Here is a 16820-nt window from a genome sequence, read left to right as displayed (position 1 = left end):
GCGATGGAAGGGAGAGAGATGCAGAGCTACACAGGAGATGTGAATGTGATGGGAGAAGGAAAAAAAGGCAGAAACAAAAAGCTTCTCGGTGATGAGATAGATCGACCCGGCAGCACCACAGATGCAGAACGGACCGGCGACGGGTCCCACACGCGCAATCCCTGGTGGGAGGAGCCGTTTCCGTTGTACTTGCCGGTTTGGCTAGGTTTGGCCGGAGTGGCAAGGCGGAGCCCGTGGAAGCACGTCGGAGCTGATGCAGCAGGTGGGAACTGGGTAGGTTCGTTGACAAGAGAGGTCACCGCAAACAATGAGATAGTGATACGGCAATACAGCAGTCGTCTGAGACAGGGAGATAGTTGCTGAGCATGCCTGGCTTATAAAAGACCAGGAGAGAGAGAGGAACAGGAGTCTGGGGCGATTGGCCGGATGCAGGAGCGAGCGACAATCCGCATGGATAGTAAGAAGCTTCAGCAGAGTAGAAGTAGCACGTTACGTCAAGACCATATACGATACAGTACGTCAGAGACAGGCAGCCCGGCGGCGGAGATGCCTGGTAAGGTAAAGTACTAGACGATACAGGGAGCGGCAGCAGGCACAACGGAGGAGCTTGGCTGCTTGGGGCGCAAAAGGCCTCTAATAATAATATTCCTGCCAGCACGGGAGGGGAGCAGACGGAGAAAACGGCAACAGAGATGCGTCGGGCCACGCCGTCTGTCACAGGATCGATCGCCTGCAAGGTCTCCTCCGAAAGCTTGGCAGGGCTGTGGTCTGGGCTGGCCGGCTCCTCGGGCCACTGCCGCTCCAACCGCTCTCAGGCTGCGATAAATAACATGGCCAGGGTGAGGCATCACCGTATGATCGTGAAAGACAGCATACCGTGGGCTCCCGACCCCTTTACTCGGGGCTGCAAAAGTACGGAGGACGGTCGACCGTCGGCCGTTTGACGACGACGGGATGCCAACCACCGGGCCTGGGCTCTGCCTGGTTTAGAAACATGGGTAGCACGCCGCTGCTTTTCCGCCCTGGGCAGACCGGCAACCCCACGGCAAACCTCCTGCGCTACGACTCTACTACAACTACAAATAGGGAAACCAAAAGGGGCACAGGGGAAGGCTTGCACGTTGCCAACCGGGGCTCAGGTGGAGAGCTCTGAGATCTCTCCTTGCAGCCCAGGACGTGGACGCTCCAAGACGTCGTGTCCACGTCAAGGAAACGCCAGCATCGCATCAGCAGCACGTTTCCTCTGTTCCCTCGACATCCGAAGTCCAGAACATCAGATCAGAGTTCAGGGACATGAGACGCGTAGCATCTGCTCTTCCCTGCAGGCCTGTTCAACGCTTCCCAAAGCATCCGCTGGCGCTGGCCCTTGCGCCGCACCGCCTCCCGCCGACGTTCTAGAAAACCTGCTGCTGCAGGCCTTGATTGATGGATCGACGGCGGGCGAAAATCGCGGCTGTCGTTCCATCAATGAAACCGCCAAGCTCCTTCCGTTCGATCCGTCCTGGCGCTTCTCCTTCGACCTGCCAGTAAGCGGACGGACAATAAATGGTAATTCATATATCATGTCTTCACCGGACAGCTAAGATGGCATGATTGCTCCCCCCAGATCTCTCGACAAGTCGACGTGAACCTTACACGGTAATACGACATCGAGAGTCTCTTTTCCCGTGTCGGTGTTTTCACAGACAGGTCGTCCCCTGACAGCAGCCCTACATGTCTACTTGGTTGATGCCTGTAGAGAAGTACTGTGGTTGATCATGGAGATCAGAGGGTTAGTCGAGCATAGTCGCATGGAGACAAAAAAAGCGTATGCTAAGGACGGGACTACGATGCGATGAGTCAGACCGCTGTGCGCTCCACTCCGATATGCTGCACAGCCAACGCTCGTCACTCGGTTCCATAAGAGTCTCGAAACGGCCGACTCGTCGACCGCACTCCGAGCCTGCCCGCCATCCCATCGCTTGCAGCTTCGCACTCACACCGTAGCCTGGTTAGAGAATCCGGCGGCCTTCATCCCGATGTCGACTCGAGAAAAATATCCCGCGGCCCGGGACCGGCAACGTCGCCCGTCACATGGCGGTCGGGCGACGTCGACCGGGATCTCTCCCGTAGACTCGAGTGATCGGATCCGTGCCCCTCCTTTGTCCTTGCACCAGTCGCACCATGCATTATCATCGACTCCCATCGTCTCACAACTGGCGTCACCACGTTAGCAAGGATCAGTGTGTTTCCCGTCTTGTCTCTCTGCAGCAGTACTCCCTGAATATGCTTTTCTCCCCTCCAAGACCGCAGTCTAGAACCAGGTTGGTTGACGATGGCCGTTGTCTAGTGCTGATATCGCGACGGCGTTATCTGTGAAAAAGTTCGATGCGCCCCACACCACTCTCCCAACAACGATCCATGCAGCGACTTTCAGGTACCGACGGGCAGCAAAGAGATAGAGCCAAAGTTTGCTCTGAGCCTATGTGCAGCTCACCCGTGGCGAGAACTGCCCTCATCACAGCTGCGCAACTTGCAAGCTACATGCATGCGACGATCACATCATTCCGGACCGGCGAAAGTTAGTAGAGTGGATCTTCAGGATAGCAGGGCAAATACGGAGTATTGCGAATGAGATTTTTGTGGCCAGTCATAGACCACTTCTGCTCCCTCCTGGCCCAGCGCACTGACATGGCGCATTGGCGCAGCCTTCCGCGTCGACTGCATGGGGATGATGCGCTCTAAGGTACTCCGTGGTCGACTTCGGGGAGGAGCTTACCGTGTCGTCGAGGGTACTGTGTACTGCGTAGCTCTTTTTGCTGTACTGTATGCTGTACTGTACATGTACATACTGTAAGGTGCACATGAAACGGCTTCCTACATCTGCAACCGCATGGCTAGCATGCATATGCCAGTATCCAAACCGACGATTGCGTCAGTTTGTAACTACGAAATCTAACTGCGGCACGAGATACGGAGTGCGTTGGCCACACCTAGCTCACTTCGAGATGTGATATCAGCTGTCATCGGATTGGGCGCAGGGAACTTTGATAAGCTATGACAAGGCCAAGGTTTGATTTCCTAAACTCATCCCCTGCGGAGCCACAAGGTCTCATTGACCTAGCAATGGCCGCTCTGCAATTGAGCACGGACGCCAATCTCTTATCCACTTAGGGCTTTTCCGCTCTTCTTTTCACGGCCTGTACAAGCTAAATGGAGCGGGTGGTAGTCGCTATCGCAGATCCGGTCCAGAGCTCCTGGCGGAAGGCCCACTCCGTCATATGGAGCTTCCTTTAAATGAAGCGGCAAAAAGGCTACACCGGAGAACTAGATGGGAAAGGAAGTATGGAAAAAGAGAAAAATTTCTTCATCACGCCATACCAGCGGCCAGTTCAAGTTCCAGGGGTTGAAAAGCCCTAGTGATATCGTCCCCTGTTCCTAATACCTGGTATTTTAAACTGGTGCCCACGTGCAAGCGTGATGGCATTGTGATCTGTCAAAGAGCAGCCATTGGCTCGGACTTGGTCACCGGCCTCACTCCTTCCCCCCCCCCCCCCTCCTTGATAGCAGAGACCTTACGGCGCAGCATAGCAATTGTGCGATCATTTTTGATAATCGCTCATTTTTATATAATTTTTCTCCCCCTCTTCTGGTGCGCAACACAATATTTTCTTCCGTGGAAAGCTTACGAATACTGCGTCAAAATTCTCATGGGAGAGACGAAAACAAATCAATTGTTTGCTAGTTGGGTTGTTTACCCCCTCCTGATTTTGACTAGACCGGATGACGCCGTTTCCAACATGGAAATTCAAATGCGAATCTGTGACATGTCCCGTTTACTGCCCTCAGCAATCTTAATAGCGTCGAAGAATGATATCTGTGTTTCTATTGCGACATACGTTGATTTCTTATTTCCACATCTACTTCATGCCGTGCCTTTCTCAGTCCCTTCGATGTTAAAATTGAACCGGACAACTTTGCAGCACATAAGGAAATTATCAATATGTATACTAACCGACATCATTCCAGAAAGCTTTCACGAGTCATATATATACAAGATCTCTTAAATATATTTGCACCCTCTATTCTGAATTTCTGAAAAGTCGGAATCAATGAACTTACGCAGGTTGCACCCACGTTGGCTGGTCCCGGTTCGGAAGACACTTGACCTTCCCTGGTGGCTGTCTCTGCCACTCCACCAGCTCCCCTTGTCTGGCCTTATCGCTGGAGATATCGACATGGTCGCCAACGTGTCCTCTCCGCTGCTTCGTCTTCATGCCTTCATCATTAGAGTATCCAACGTTCACCGCTGGCACCGCGAGCATCTTCCCCAGGTCCTGCCTCCACATGTCCTTAGCGAGTAAGGTCGCATCACCCACGTCGCACTCGTCCCTCTCGGCGCTGCGAAACTTCAGCTTCTTCGCCGCAAATGGAGCCGCATTGATCGTCACCATCCCTCTCCAGCACGAGTACACCTGCAACGGCTGAAAGGCCTCGTACCTTTCCCTGCTATCCGGCTCGTTCAGAAACAGTGCATCCTTATTGTAGTTCCACGACGGCGATGCGTCTTGTGGTGCCTCCAAGAATAGATCTCCCGCCATGGAGCGCGAGGCCCAGACGTCGTGGAACGCCGAGCCGGAGAGGATCCAATCAAAGGCGCAAGTCATGTGCGCGGACTGAGAGACGTGCTGGTATAGTAGTTCGAGGATATCCTCGGGACAGAGAGCGACATTGTCCATGAAAATTATGGTCGCATCTGATGAATGTGCGCTGCCGCTGTCGATGAGCGGCGCCAGTGCCATATTCCGCAGTTCTGACATCGCAGCAACTCTGTCCACTCCGTTCCTTGCCGTGTCCACAGAGCTCGCGTTGAGATGGAACTCCGCGCCCATCAACTGAATCTCCGCTTTCACGGTAGAGAGGATGTCGTAAGTGCTGTCATCTGAGTGGCCCTGGACCACTGACACGGCGCTGTAGTCTGGACCTAGGTATATCATCGTCTGGACGATGCTGCTCATTAGACGTGGAATTAAATCGACGGATTGGTATGTGTCCAGCGCGAAGAAGTGTTTGATTTCCTTGCGATTGCCATTGCCGTGGTGGTAGCCGCCGTAGCTTCGTCTTCTAGCGCTACCAGGCCCCATTCGCAGGCTGCTATACCGAGCTCCCGAACGACGTTGGGCAAGCAAGTCGGGGAATGGTGGTGTTGGCGTTGTAGTTCATGATGGCGTGGACGTACTTGGATACTTGCTCGCCGCTCATTTTCGGTAAACATGACATGGATGGTGTCGGTTCTGCAGGTGACGGCAACGGCGCCTTGTGTTGAATCTCATAACCCTCATTCTTAACTGGAACAGGCGACTCGACTTGAATGTTCGTTCGAGACGGCTCTCCGTGACCACCTCCCGTAGCATTCGCTGATCCTGCTTTCTGAACCACAACGACCCCACCACCACCATCATTATTATTATCATCCTCACCACTTTGCAGTAATCGTTCAACCGTGTCAATTCGCATTCCCGCATTCCCACCACCGACAACACCACCATTATCACTGCCATTATTCATATTCTTGCTATTCACCTCATTCATATACTCCTGATACTTCCTAGCCGCCTCGCGCATATCAACCAGCAGGTTCGTCCTAATATTCTCAGTGTCCCAATTCACATTTTGGAGCTCGTGAATATGAGACGCGAAGAACCACACCGCGAGGACCAGGGTCGATGCAAAGAGTAATTGAGTCCGACGGGATCTCATTTTTTATATGTGACTGTGTAGCAGGGGACGGTGATCCCGTTGCCTGATGACCCATATATGTATATGAACAGTAAGAGAGAAGAAAGGGGAAAAAAGAGAGGGAGGGAGAAACGTCTCTCAGAGCATACGGTGATGGGGCCTTTAAAACCAACCGGCCGTCATTATGTATGTAGGTATGTATTATGCGTAGGTATGATCCCTCTTTCTCTCTCTCTCTCTCTCTCTCTCTCTCTCTGAGAGAGAGTGTGTGTATGTACTTCTACCTGACGCATAGCAGGTACATACATCAGAGTTCCTTGGTTAATGCATGAATAATGACGTTACCAGTACCTAGTCAACCTTCCAACCTTGTAAATACGACTTTCCGGATACGGAAACCAGTCATGAGACCCGACCGTGACCTTTGAAACTTAAAAAGCAACCTCAGCCGGATGCAACCGAGACGGAAAACCAAATGCGTGATAAAAAAACTTTAACTTTGTGTTCTTGTTCATCGTTTCATTCGAGTACCACTAATGATCCAAGCATTTGCTTCCTGGATGAAATAAAGTGGATGGTGGACCTGTTCTGGGCCCTGCTCTCCCCGCCCCCGACCCCCCGGGTTGGGTGCTGAGGAATGTGGGATACATGCATGTACAGTACAGCGCCTAGAGACAGACACACCAAGGCAGGACCGGACAGGGCGTTGTTCGGTGCAGAGGTCCATATGCGTCTCGGTCTAGATTTGGAGAGTTTTATTTTTCACTCCGCGACTTGTAAAGCATTACAGAGCATATATAGATTCATGTGCAGTAGGTACTGTACTGTCTCAATATACAGGTTTGTCAGTTATCACATTACACTTTGAAATACAAACACTATTAATATATTGTTTCCTCGTCTACATACTCTTTCTCTCTCGAGAAAGTAGGAACACAGAGTGTATATATATATATATATACATTTTCCCTACACCCTAACCACAATGGTAATTCTCATCGGGCGGGACCTCCGTTGCGACGCTGACTAGGGGCCAATGGTCGAAGAATACCTACCAATTATCAAAATTACCGGAAGACGCACTTACATGGATCTAGAAAACCAAAAGGCAAAACCGCTCTCCTGTGTTTGTACATACGGTGTATCTGTATCTTCTATAACCCTGGATATGACAAGGAAACAAGACAACAAGGCTTATCAAGTATACACATCGCGCGAGCCCGATCAATCCACTGCGATAAAACTCCCCAACCAAGCAAGCATCGAGGCACAGAATATCAGAATAGAATAGAGAGCATGTAGTAATAGTGGCGTGGGAAAATATGAAATAAATGAAACAGCAAGACCCAGCTCAAGCTGTCATGCCCCATTTCCCGTGTATAGGTATGTTCATATTGCCGGGATCCCGCCTGCTCGCTCGTCTGAAGGCTAGGTATCTATCAGACGCGTTGTGGAGTGAGAATTTGATCAATCGATAGGATTGTCGTGCGAGGGCGGATGGTAGAATGAAAACAGTAGAAAAAGGGTAGTTGTTCTGTAGTAGAGGAGGAACGGAAGGCCGTAAGGTCGTCATCAGTGGTGGTCCGCTGTTCGGGATCCCAACCATCGATTCGATTCCCGAGTATAACGCAGTCCACCCAGCTGAGACCGTTCAAAGTGGGAGATAGGTAGGTATCCACAATACAGTCGGAGGAGTCACCTCCGCCACCTTGGAAGGACTACCCCCCATCTCAGGCCTAAGGGACAGCTCGTTCATTCATAACGTCACCATCGACCTCTCAAAAACCGTAAACCCGCAAAAGAACCTTCTCTCCTAAGCACTGCACTTAGAAGATCCACCCCAGCACAACATACAACCCGACGCCCGCACCGACACAGATACCGGCGACTTTCAACACGGCAACTTTATCGCCTTGCCTCGCCATGCGGGTCAAGCGGCCCGCGCTGCCCTTGAGACTCGTCGAGAGGGAGGAGAACACTTCACTCTGTTGAAATTGCAAGCAATCGTGTTAGTTGGACACCATGACACATTTGATGGCAGAACACGGGGCCCACGGGGATCGGATCGGGATCAGGATAAAGGGCGCTAAACGAACCGTGCTATCTATCGTCCCCTGATCGCGGGCATTATCATATATGTCTATCGTGACGGACTTGAGGGCGGAGGTCTTCTGGGAGAGGGAGTTGAGGAGGGCGTTATTCTGTCTGTTGCGATGTGAAGGCACTCGTCAGCGGCCAGTCGAGTATGTAAACTTGCCTGCTCAGGCGAGGAAGGAAACAAAGATATGGATGGCCACATTGTGATACTGAGGCGACCACATTGTGATAGAAGAGAGAAGAAAGGGGTCCTTACTGCTCGCGCTCGTAGGCGTCACCCATTGTGACTGGCGTTGACCCCTGTCTAACCGTCTTCCAATGTCCTGGATTTTCCCCAGCTCTAAGTTGTCTTAGAGTAGCTTGTCGTCGCAATCGGGCGATTGTCTAATAGCTTGTAATGAGCAAGAGGTGTACTTGAGAGACTGGAGGCCGAGACAACTCCTGGAGGTGGATGGTCGAGGATGGCGACGGCAGATGTCACAACCCCGGAGTGTCAGGCTGACCGCCCGCCGGCTTGGCGTCTGGACCAGGCTTTACGACACGGGGAATCTAGTCACATGATATGCACCAGAGCGTAAACATTTACAGCAGAACTCTACAGGTCCCAGGGAATATCAGGGAATGTACTTTCTTTTTGATAAATTAAAACGTTCGAGACGAGAAAGGAAAAGGGTGAAATAAGTTTTTTTTTTTTAGCAGTGAGATATACAAAAAAGTTATATTTACATCAGGTCCCGCCCGGGATCGAACCGGGATTAGCGGAACAGTGGCTCCGAAGCTCGGTCAGAATCCGCTGTGATAGCCATTACACTACGGAACCTCCAATTGCTGATTAGTAATACTAATATTTCCTTCTTGTAATTTCCAGCTTAAGATTGTTTTCGGCATCATTGTCGCATTCTGGAGAGCAATAAGGGTCTTATCAGATTTAAGTGTTCTACATTGTCCTGAACGGGGACGATCGATCAAGCTTATCTAGCTGGAAAGAATAGGCATATAAGTAGGGTTCTGTGGAACATCTTATTGACGAAGGTACCTGGGGGCCAAGCGATGAAGGATCAGGAGCGCTGCTTAAGGCACACAATGACCTTAGAAGGCTACCTCGTGTATATATACATTCTTTAGAGCATCTGCATAGATCTTGTATCAGAGCAATTCCCCAAGAGATAATCCACTCCTAAGAATCTAGATAAGAAGGAAGGCATAGTTGAATATGAAGAGTGTATGAGTATGTAATCTAACAATCCCCGTCCCTTGTTAAAAGACGCCTTCTCTGCATCTGTGTGGAGTCCGACTTACCTGTAGACATTATGATATCCCCACCTTGAAACTACAGAATTAAAGAGTGCAGAAAGCCTCGTGCACTATTAGCATCTCATGCTACAAGCTATATTCTCTGATGAATGTAGAAATTCAAATCAAGAACTACCTTCCTCCAAAGTGTTGATATACTCCTCCTGTTAGGTGCAAATATTCCAGCACCTAGGGGTTCTCGGGATCAGTCAGTGTAATCAACTAATGATGGAAAAGGAAGGCAATATAGATTGCCAGGTATAGCAGCTATTTACCAGATAGAAAAAGGCCTTCTCGACCAAGGCTCCAACGACAAAACGTTAGTCTTGCCACACTCACAAGCTGGCATCTGTAGTTTTCTTCCTGGTCCTCAACAGATGTCTCCTTCTAAGAAATGACTGGTTGGACCTACCAACAAGGTCGGTTCTGTAGTGTAGCGGTTATCACTTCGGATTCTGATTCCGACAACCCCGGTTCGATTCCGGGCAGGACCTACCAGGTCAACCTCCGCCAAGCGCGGGGTTTCCTTTTTTGGATTTGATTTTTTATCCTCACCGTCCTCTGATCGAAAACCATATATATACATAGAACCGAGATTAGCGGAACAGTGGCTCCGAAGCTCAGTCAGAATCCGCTGTGATAGCCACTACACTACGGAACCTGTTTATTTACTACCCCTTCCCAGTAGAACTTATCAGTCAACCGTCTCGGTGTGTTTATAACTGAGTCTCACTTGTTCCCGTGAAGCCCCCACAGATATAAAAAGGGGAATGGTGCTTCGCAAGAAACTTTAGCGGCAACTTCCCTAAGCGATCCCGGGCGGGACCTTTTTTGCCTTTTCCCCAATTTACTTTAGGAAGTCGTTGCGATTTCCTCGCCAGATTCTTTTTTTATATGATTACTTCTCTGGTCTAATTTATGTTCTACTCTTCCCGCTCAAGCATAAAGTCTTAATTTATACATTTCGCATCATGCTGCTTTTTGCATACAGGACTAGAAATGGCTTGAACCGGAACTCCATAGAAAACAAACCTTTTGATTCATGTTGTGTTGGAGGTTCTTGGGTCCACAAGACGAAGTCCAATAGGAGTAGTCAAGGGAAATTAGGTACAAACAATATGGACGGCAAATGAATAAGAGCGTATCAGTCGTCACAGGCCGCATAACGTTATGCCGGAGGGTGCAGGAAATGCTAGATAAATGGAAAACAAATATGAAAGCCAAGACAAAACCCCCAAATGCTATGCTGCCAATAAATCAGACATGTGTGCAAAGTAAAATGGCCAGTCAATAAATTAGAAGTTGTGCCGTGATATGTGCGAAGCACATCAATCACCGTTAAAGAAAACGGTGGTAGCAGAGAGGCGAGAGAACAGGGGCGGAATTGTCTGAGAAGAACACCAGCTATTTCATTCTCATGAGTATGTAACGATATTTTCATAGCCAAAAAAGAATCCCACCATCATTGTACAATGTCTATGTGCGGCCTCGACCCATAAAACACAAGGGTGCGTCTGTACGCCTGTAGAAGAACCAACGGTATTCAGAATAAACTGTCACAGCCCCGTTACCACATATCGTCGTCGTCATCCAGCTGCGCATCATCCCCAAAGGATGAATGCCCATATTGCTGGTGGCCCGGCCCGTACATATTATTGTTTTCGTAGCCGTGCTTGCTGCCCCTCGACTGTGATCTGTGGCGGTCGTGTCGGTCATCAGTTTCGTAATCGTACATTTGAGATTCGTCGTAGGAGACGTCGCCGTACTGCTGCTCCTGCACCTGCTGCAAACATCAGAACTTGTATTCAACAGACGTTCACAGTTATTAACCCACCTCTTGATATGACTGGTATTGCGAATACGCATCCTGCTGACTACTGGCCTTCTGTTGCCTCTGTGCAGGAGACGTTGGAAGCATCATTTGAGGGTGCATTTGCTGTACCTTGGCGAGGTACGAGTACATAAAGTTGCTGAGAAGGACCTGGGAATAAAGGGCTCGTCGAGGGTTCGCAAGCTTGATGTGTGCCATTCTATAGATGGCTCGTTCCTCCAGGATCGAAAATCTGGACCAATTGTAGTCGATATCCGGTCGAAGCTCGCGCACAGGAGGGTCAGGCGAGTAGTTCCGAGAGGAGCTCTTTTTGTGACCTTCACCACTGCTTCTCTTTTTCCCACTTCCAAATATGGAGGAGAAGATTCCAGAGTCCTTCTTCGATTCTCCAGACGACTTTCTGGCACTTTCTTTGCGACGTTCCTCATCCAACTTCACTTCTGACCGATCCAACACAAGGCTCTCTCGTCCCCGCTGACCACTATCAATAGAAGTCTGCAGAACGTCGAGGCGTGTGCTATCGTGCATCTTCTCCACAGATTCTGTTCGTTTCGACTTCACCTTCTTGGAATCGCTGTCCTTGTCCTTCTTCTTGTCTTTTTCTTTCTCCTTCTCTTCATTACCGAGCAGCCAGTGCCAGCTAGACTTTCTGGACCCATCCGACTCTTTCTTTTCCTTGGATTTCCTGCTCTCCGATTTCTTGTTGTTGTTATTATTATTATCCTCGGTTGTGGTAGGAATGAACGACAGACTGTCCGTCCGTGGAGCGTGCCCAGGGAGAGCTGACGGATTGGCAGCCACATCAGCAATTGTTTGTGTACTCTCCTTGACGGACTGTTTCGTAAGGGACGGCCGCCTAGACCCTTTGCCACTGATGGGTTCTTGGGGCAAGGGACCCTGGGGCGGTAATGTAGGCGGAGGGTCATGGGAAGATGTACGTTCCGGTATGTAGTTCTGCTGTGAGTTGGAGCCTGGGACTGCTCGGTTCTCATCTTGTGCAGATCCTTCGGGGATCTGTGGGACCTTTTGAGACCGCGGGGGAACTTGCAACGTTGACCGCCCGTTGGAGCTGATACGAGAATGCCACTGCCGTGTCTGAGGAGGTGCACTCGCCCTGTTCTCAGAGTCCGGCTGTTCTAATATGGTCTCGAAATTGGAGCTGGACGTGCTCCCCGGAGGTAGAGCTGTACTCCGAGCGGGTTTCGAGTGGTCCAGTGTTTTTCCTGAGCTTGGTGTGGGATCTGTTGGTGTGCGAGTTAATCCTGCAATGGGAGGGGAATCGTCTGAAGTAGTAGTCGTCGCCGCTGCTGATACGTCGCTTGACTCTGAAGCTCTGCTGGCATGTCTCTTGGAGTAAGGTGGTCTTTGGCCGTTTTTCAAACTAGCTTTCCTATATTGTGTCCTGGTAGATCTCCTAAGGCTGTGACCTGGGGGTGCAGGAGGTAGGATCGGTTTATCCTCGTTATCGGACATATCAAGACTTTGAATGCCCTGAAGGAGAGACACTGCCTCCTTATTCAACTGCTTCGAATCGTCCACAAGGGCCTCCAGATCATGCAAGTTCGGGTTCGGATGATCCGGCTTGCCTTTCTGGGCCTGCGATCTCTTCCTTTCCAACCTTTCCGCTCCATCGGTGTAACCACTTGAATTGTCTATCTGTCTCGACAGCATGGACTTCTTTCGCCGTAGGCTACCACCTGATCCCAGCAAGTCGGAACCCGAACCGGAGCTAAACTCGCCTGACCTCCGCTTTATTTGTTCTGCCTTACTTTCGAGAAACGACTTGAATTCCTTCGGAGCCAATTCAGGATGCAGGCGCGCGGGCACCCAGAACAAACGAGACGTATCATTTTCGTCCGCTGAGGGAGAGGGCGCTATCGATGGCATCACCAGATTCGAGCCGAAGGACGGAAGATCCGGATCGCCAGTGGCTGTGAGATCCATTGACATCCGCCTGATGGCAGCCAGGTTGCTGAGCTCCTGGGCCACGGCGGCGGGGTTGGACTCATAATCGATGTCATTGAGAGGGAAGGAGGTCGTGGCAGTGTCGGCGGGCGAGTTGGATCCAGACATTGACGACCGCGCATCGTGAGCATTTGTCTTGCGATGATTCTGGTCCCCGTTCGAGGTCCCATGGGCCGACTCTTGCGTCTGCTGGGAAGATGGTGACTCCAAGGCCCTCGTGCTGTGGAAGGAAGTCGATATGGATTCGCCCAGCGGCGAAGTAATGTAGCTTAGGCGTTTGGAATCCCTTTTGTTGTCGTAGTCATCGTCGTACATGTACCCAATGGCCTCGGTGACATGATGGCTCTCGTCACTTATCGATAGATGCGGGACATGGCCTCTCCTCGTCGCGTATCCACCGCTAGCCTCTCGAGGACTCGTTGAGGTCTGCTTAAGACGTTGTAATCAGTACAGTCCCAGTTTCACGGACCAAGAATGGATCCGGGTTCGGGGTTGGAGCGTGATCATCCCGCGCTACTGATGCCGGGGCGGTACCGGAAAACGAGTTGGCTCGTACCCAAGGTACTGGCCCCCAGACTGATTGTAGAGGGGAAAGATGATTAAAGCATCTTGCGGGGATAACGCACCTGCATGGGAATGGGGTCGACGTGGGACGAGGGAACAGATGAAGCTCCCTAGGAGGAGGGCGGGAGAGGATCGCTACGGGGTTGATGCACCGCCTGCGCCGGAAGACAGCGAGGAGGAAAGGTCATCGAAGCGAGGAAGGAGGGAAGGAGAACGAGAACATTCGAAGAGAGAAGACAGTACCGGGATGGGAGAAGGGGTTGTGCATTCGGAGAGGAGGAACGAGAGAGCTTGAAGGTTGGTTGGTCGAGGGAGTGGGAGAATGAGGAGGTGGAATTCGGGTTCAGATCCCCAGGTGAGTTTGAGGGCGCAGTCAGGCGCTGGCGCAGTGCAGGCGCAGCTATGCCCCGTCCACCATGCGCTTGTACGTACAAACAGCACAACATCCTGTCCATTCCCGCCGCTCTAGAGGCCTGAAAGCGCTTGGGCTGAAGTCATTTTCTATGATTGTGGCACTATCCCCCCAAATTCACGTTGTGGACCATCACCGTCCCCCCCCTCCCCCCACCTTCACCCTGAACACCTGCACATAGAGTGTGAAACGCCCGGCGACTACAGAATCAATGATGAGCATCAACTTGGCAGTCACAACAACACACCCACTACAGAGATATTGCAAAATCAGCTGATTTTTCAGCAGCTCTCTATTGATCACATAACACCCTGGTTGCCGACACGTAGTCCACAGATACCAGGCGGGTGACACAGATCACGAGTCCTGATATCTGTCAGCTCACTGTCGAATCTGAGATCCGAATACAATCTCAGATCAGAACTAGAGGATGACAGCCTTATTCTCTCTAGCAGCGCCTCATACCAGCAGGCAACAGAGGAGGCGCGCGGAATCTCCGCTGGCTGTTCCCATGAAAAGGCGAATTCTAAATCCAGCATTAGCTGACACAGCTCACGAGCCTTCTTATCGCAGTGAGCGAGCAACGTCTCCAGAGATGAGCGCGACGACATACAGGTCGAGTCAGGCATCGTAGCGACGTCCAATGCCCTCTCTCCACCTATTTTATGTCCCTATCCACTGAACAGCAATCTTGTCCCCTCAGCCATGCCCATTCATCATAACAAAGTTAGGTGTGACACTTGAGCCTTTTACTTTGTAAAAAGATTTTCGATCTGGGAAGCCTACAGAGAGAGCCCTTGTCGCTTGGATGCTGCACAACCAACCCCAGGATGGGGACATGGACCGCGGTCCAGGCTGTCCCACCGATCGACGTCCTTTTGCATGCAAACCTGCTTCGACACTCGCCATGCTCAGGGGAAGGTAGTGACTGTTACTTGGGAGAGACAATATACAATTGGCAACTATGTCTATCCAGAACAACTTACAACATACAAATTTCGACTGCTGAAGTGGACAAATCCATCTTTGCATACGCACATTATGGAAATCCCCACACAATGAGTACAGTAAGCGGCGGGTCAGAAATAAGGGAGATGTTCAGCTCCGGTAGGGACCCTGGTTTCTTGATAGGACAAATCTTTACACAGTGAACACTTCGTCCGCATGCGGAAACCATGCGCGCTGACTTGAAGTCAGTTGGTAGGCGTCCTGGTGTTGTTTATGTTCCTGTTTCGTTCTTGGGAACAAATGTACGGGGAAGCCTCGGTGAAACTTTTGAGCTAGAAACATCCTCCAGTTCCATGGCAGTAGTAATAATCCCGGGAGCAACGACTCAATAGAACATGCGCAAGTCAGAGAGAAAACTACCTATCATCGCGTCCCCAAGGTCCATACCGTACTGTATAGGAGGGAGAATGGATAGAGTTTACCAAACGGCGGAAAGACGCGCAGAACGTTGGAACGACCCCTCCCCTCGTGATCTTCTCTCTCCCAGAGCCCCGTGCCAAGTTCTATCTTTGGCGCCCGCCAAGCCCCACGATCCTGGAACCTGAAGAAGGGCTGGACCGCCGACCGCCCCCCCTGACTCTGAGCGAGGCAACGAAACTTACCGCCGCCTGCATTATTATTTGTTGTTCCGTAGATCTCCGCAGTGCTGTACGCAGTGTACCTATACAGGGGAGCGCATAAAAATTTAAGTATGTCATGCGATTTCATTCCCTTAAGATAAGCGCGTGGCCTAAATTGAAGTGACCTGGAACGATTAGTCATAATAAACAATGGAGTTGAGCTAACTAGTTAATTCGTCGTCGCTGACGAATATTGCACACGTCCCGCAGTCATGACTTTTGACTTTAAGAGTTATCACTGCTGCCTATCCTCTCCACCAACGCGTCACTCATACGGCGTCTCGTTGCTAACACTCGCGAATAACTACATTGAATTCTCCTCTACGATGAACATCAGTCCGAAGATTGAGCACATGCAGAATGAGCAATGTAATTTTATTCAAGATCTATGGCCAGTCCAAGTCATGCATGTGGTCGATAGATAGGTATCTGACAGGAGAAGGCGAAATTGGGTTTGACTGCACATCACTAGGTATGTCTACCCAGGATGATTATCTCGTGCTTCGCTAGTTGCGGAAGTTAAGGCCACCATTGAGCGGAGATGGCGTCGATGAACCGATGGGTAATCTGTAGGTAAATACGCCTAGGCACCTGGGTATCCTACACTACATGCAAGAGACCTAACATTGCCTTATCTCAACGGATTTGGCAGCATCTAACCCTCCGAACTTGAAAACAGCAGTCATTGCCTCCAAGTAGACCAGATACCAGAAGACTTCTATCTAAAGCCGTTCTTGTCTTTTCTTTCCTTCCCAATGTGCACACTAGGGGTTTAAATCTGGACGAGCAAAGAACCCAAAAGCGGATGCAAAAAAACTGACTAACTACCAGAGCTAACTGACTGACTGCTGAGCACGCACAGTGTGGAAGAAAATAAAAATAAACCCGGAACCGCAAAACGGCAAGCGAGGTAAAACAATAATGACACAGAAGCGCATTCAATATCCAAAACTGAGACAGAGAAAGTAAATCAGCAGCAAACAATTCTGTCCACCGCGATGCTGGAAGAATACGGAGAGAAACGAACGTGGGAGGTATTTAGGAATCGGAACCATCCAACTCAAGCCAAACCAAGCCAAGTCGAAACTCCGGCGCTAGGCAACACAAAAGCGGAACAGGGATGGGATAGGACAAAAATGTTACGAAAGCAGGGAGGCGGGTGCTTATGTAGGAGGAACCAGTCTCGGACCGTGAACACAAGAAGGCCCCAGTTTTTGATCGTCTGTTTCATTCTCAGGTCGTTATTGCTAGATAGTCCCCGGCTTCTCGCTCATGGTATCATTCGGCATATAAGGTAAGGGGAGAGATGGCT

The 16820-nt window shown here is 50.5% G+C and overlaps 6 protein-coding genes and 2 non-coding genes across 8 annotated transcripts; 3 read left to right on the top strand and 5 right to left on the bottom strand.

The window, feature by feature from the left end:
* Positions 1–3: 3 nt before the first annotated feature.
* On the top strand, positions 4–2213 carry VTN00DRAFT_4973 (uncharacterized protein; the record flags this gene model as incomplete). The annotated part of the gene is made up of 6 exons (XM_069431454.1): positions 4–273; positions 406–514; positions 580–852; positions 1087–1526; positions 1607–1638; positions 1844–2213. The coding sequence occupies 6 exons, from the start codon at positions 4–6 to the stop codon at positions 2211–2213; spliced, it is 1494 nt and encodes a 497-aa protein (XP_069290488.1).
* A 1884-nt stretch (positions 2214–4097) lies between these two features.
* On the bottom strand, positions 4098–5739 carry VTN00DRAFT_4972 (uncharacterized protein; the record flags this gene model as incomplete). Its single annotated transcript, XM_069431453.1, has 2 exons — positions 4098–5133; positions 5219–5739. 2 exons carry the CDS (start codon positions 5737–5739, stop codon positions 4098–4100), a joined length of 1557 nt encoding a protein of 518 aa, XP_069290487.1.
* A 1330-nt stretch (positions 5740–7069) lies between these two features.
* VTN00DRAFT_4971 (uncharacterized protein) lies at positions 7070–7324 on the bottom strand (the record flags this gene model as incomplete). The annotated part of the gene is made up of 1 exon (XM_069431452.1): positions 7070–7324. One exon carries the CDS (start codon positions 7322–7324, stop codon positions 7070–7072), a length of 255 nt encoding a protein of 84 aa, XP_069290486.1.
* Positions 7325–7544: 220 nt separating this feature from the next.
* On the bottom strand, positions 7545–8097 carry VTN00DRAFT_4970 (uncharacterized protein; the record flags this gene model as incomplete). Its single annotated transcript, XM_069431451.1, has 3 exons — positions 7545–7703; positions 7815–7923; positions 8072–8097. 3 exons carry the CDS (start codon positions 8095–8097, stop codon positions 7545–7547), a joined length of 294 nt encoding a protein of 97 aa, XP_069290485.1.
* A 447-nt stretch (positions 8098–8544) lies between these two features.
* Positions 8545–8635, bottom strand: VTN00DRAFT_t66. Its single transcript has one exon. It is a non-coding gene; the product is annotated as a tRNA-Gln (tRNA).
* Positions 8636–9530: 895 nt separating this feature from the next.
* Positions 9531–9602, top strand: VTN00DRAFT_t71. Its single transcript has one exon. It is a non-coding gene; the product is annotated as a tRNA-Gln (tRNA).
* Positions 9603–10675: 1073 nt separating this feature from the next.
* VTN00DRAFT_4969 (uncharacterized protein) lies at positions 10676–13536 on the bottom strand (the record flags this gene model as incomplete). The annotated part of the gene is made up of 3 exons (XM_069431449.1): positions 10676–10888; positions 10943–13330; positions 13531–13536. The coding sequence occupies 3 exons, from the start codon at positions 13534–13536 to the stop codon at positions 10676–10678; spliced, it is 2607 nt and encodes an 868-aa protein (XP_069290484.1).
* Positions 13537–15834: 2298 nt separating this feature from the next.
* Positions 15835–16806, top strand: VTN00DRAFT_4968 (uncharacterized protein; the record flags this gene model as incomplete). The annotated part of the gene is made up of 3 exons (XM_069431448.1): positions 15835–15877; positions 16371–16418; positions 16469–16806. 3 exons carry the CDS (start codon positions 15835–15837, stop codon positions 16804–16806), a joined length of 429 nt encoding a protein of 142 aa, XP_069290483.1.
* Positions 16807–16820: the final 14 nt, after the last annotated feature.

This window comes from Thermoascus crustaceus (assembly GCF_041956765.1).
Source record: "Thermoascus crustaceus strain CBS 181.67 unplaced genomic scaffold VTN00scaffold_2, whole genome shotgun sequence".
In the NCBI taxonomy this organism is placed as follows: Eukaryota; Fungi; Ascomycota; class Eurotiomycetes; order Eurotiales; family Thermoascaceae; genus Thermoascus; species Thermoascus crustaceus.
This window is presented reverse-complemented; position numbering and strand designations above follow the sequence as displayed.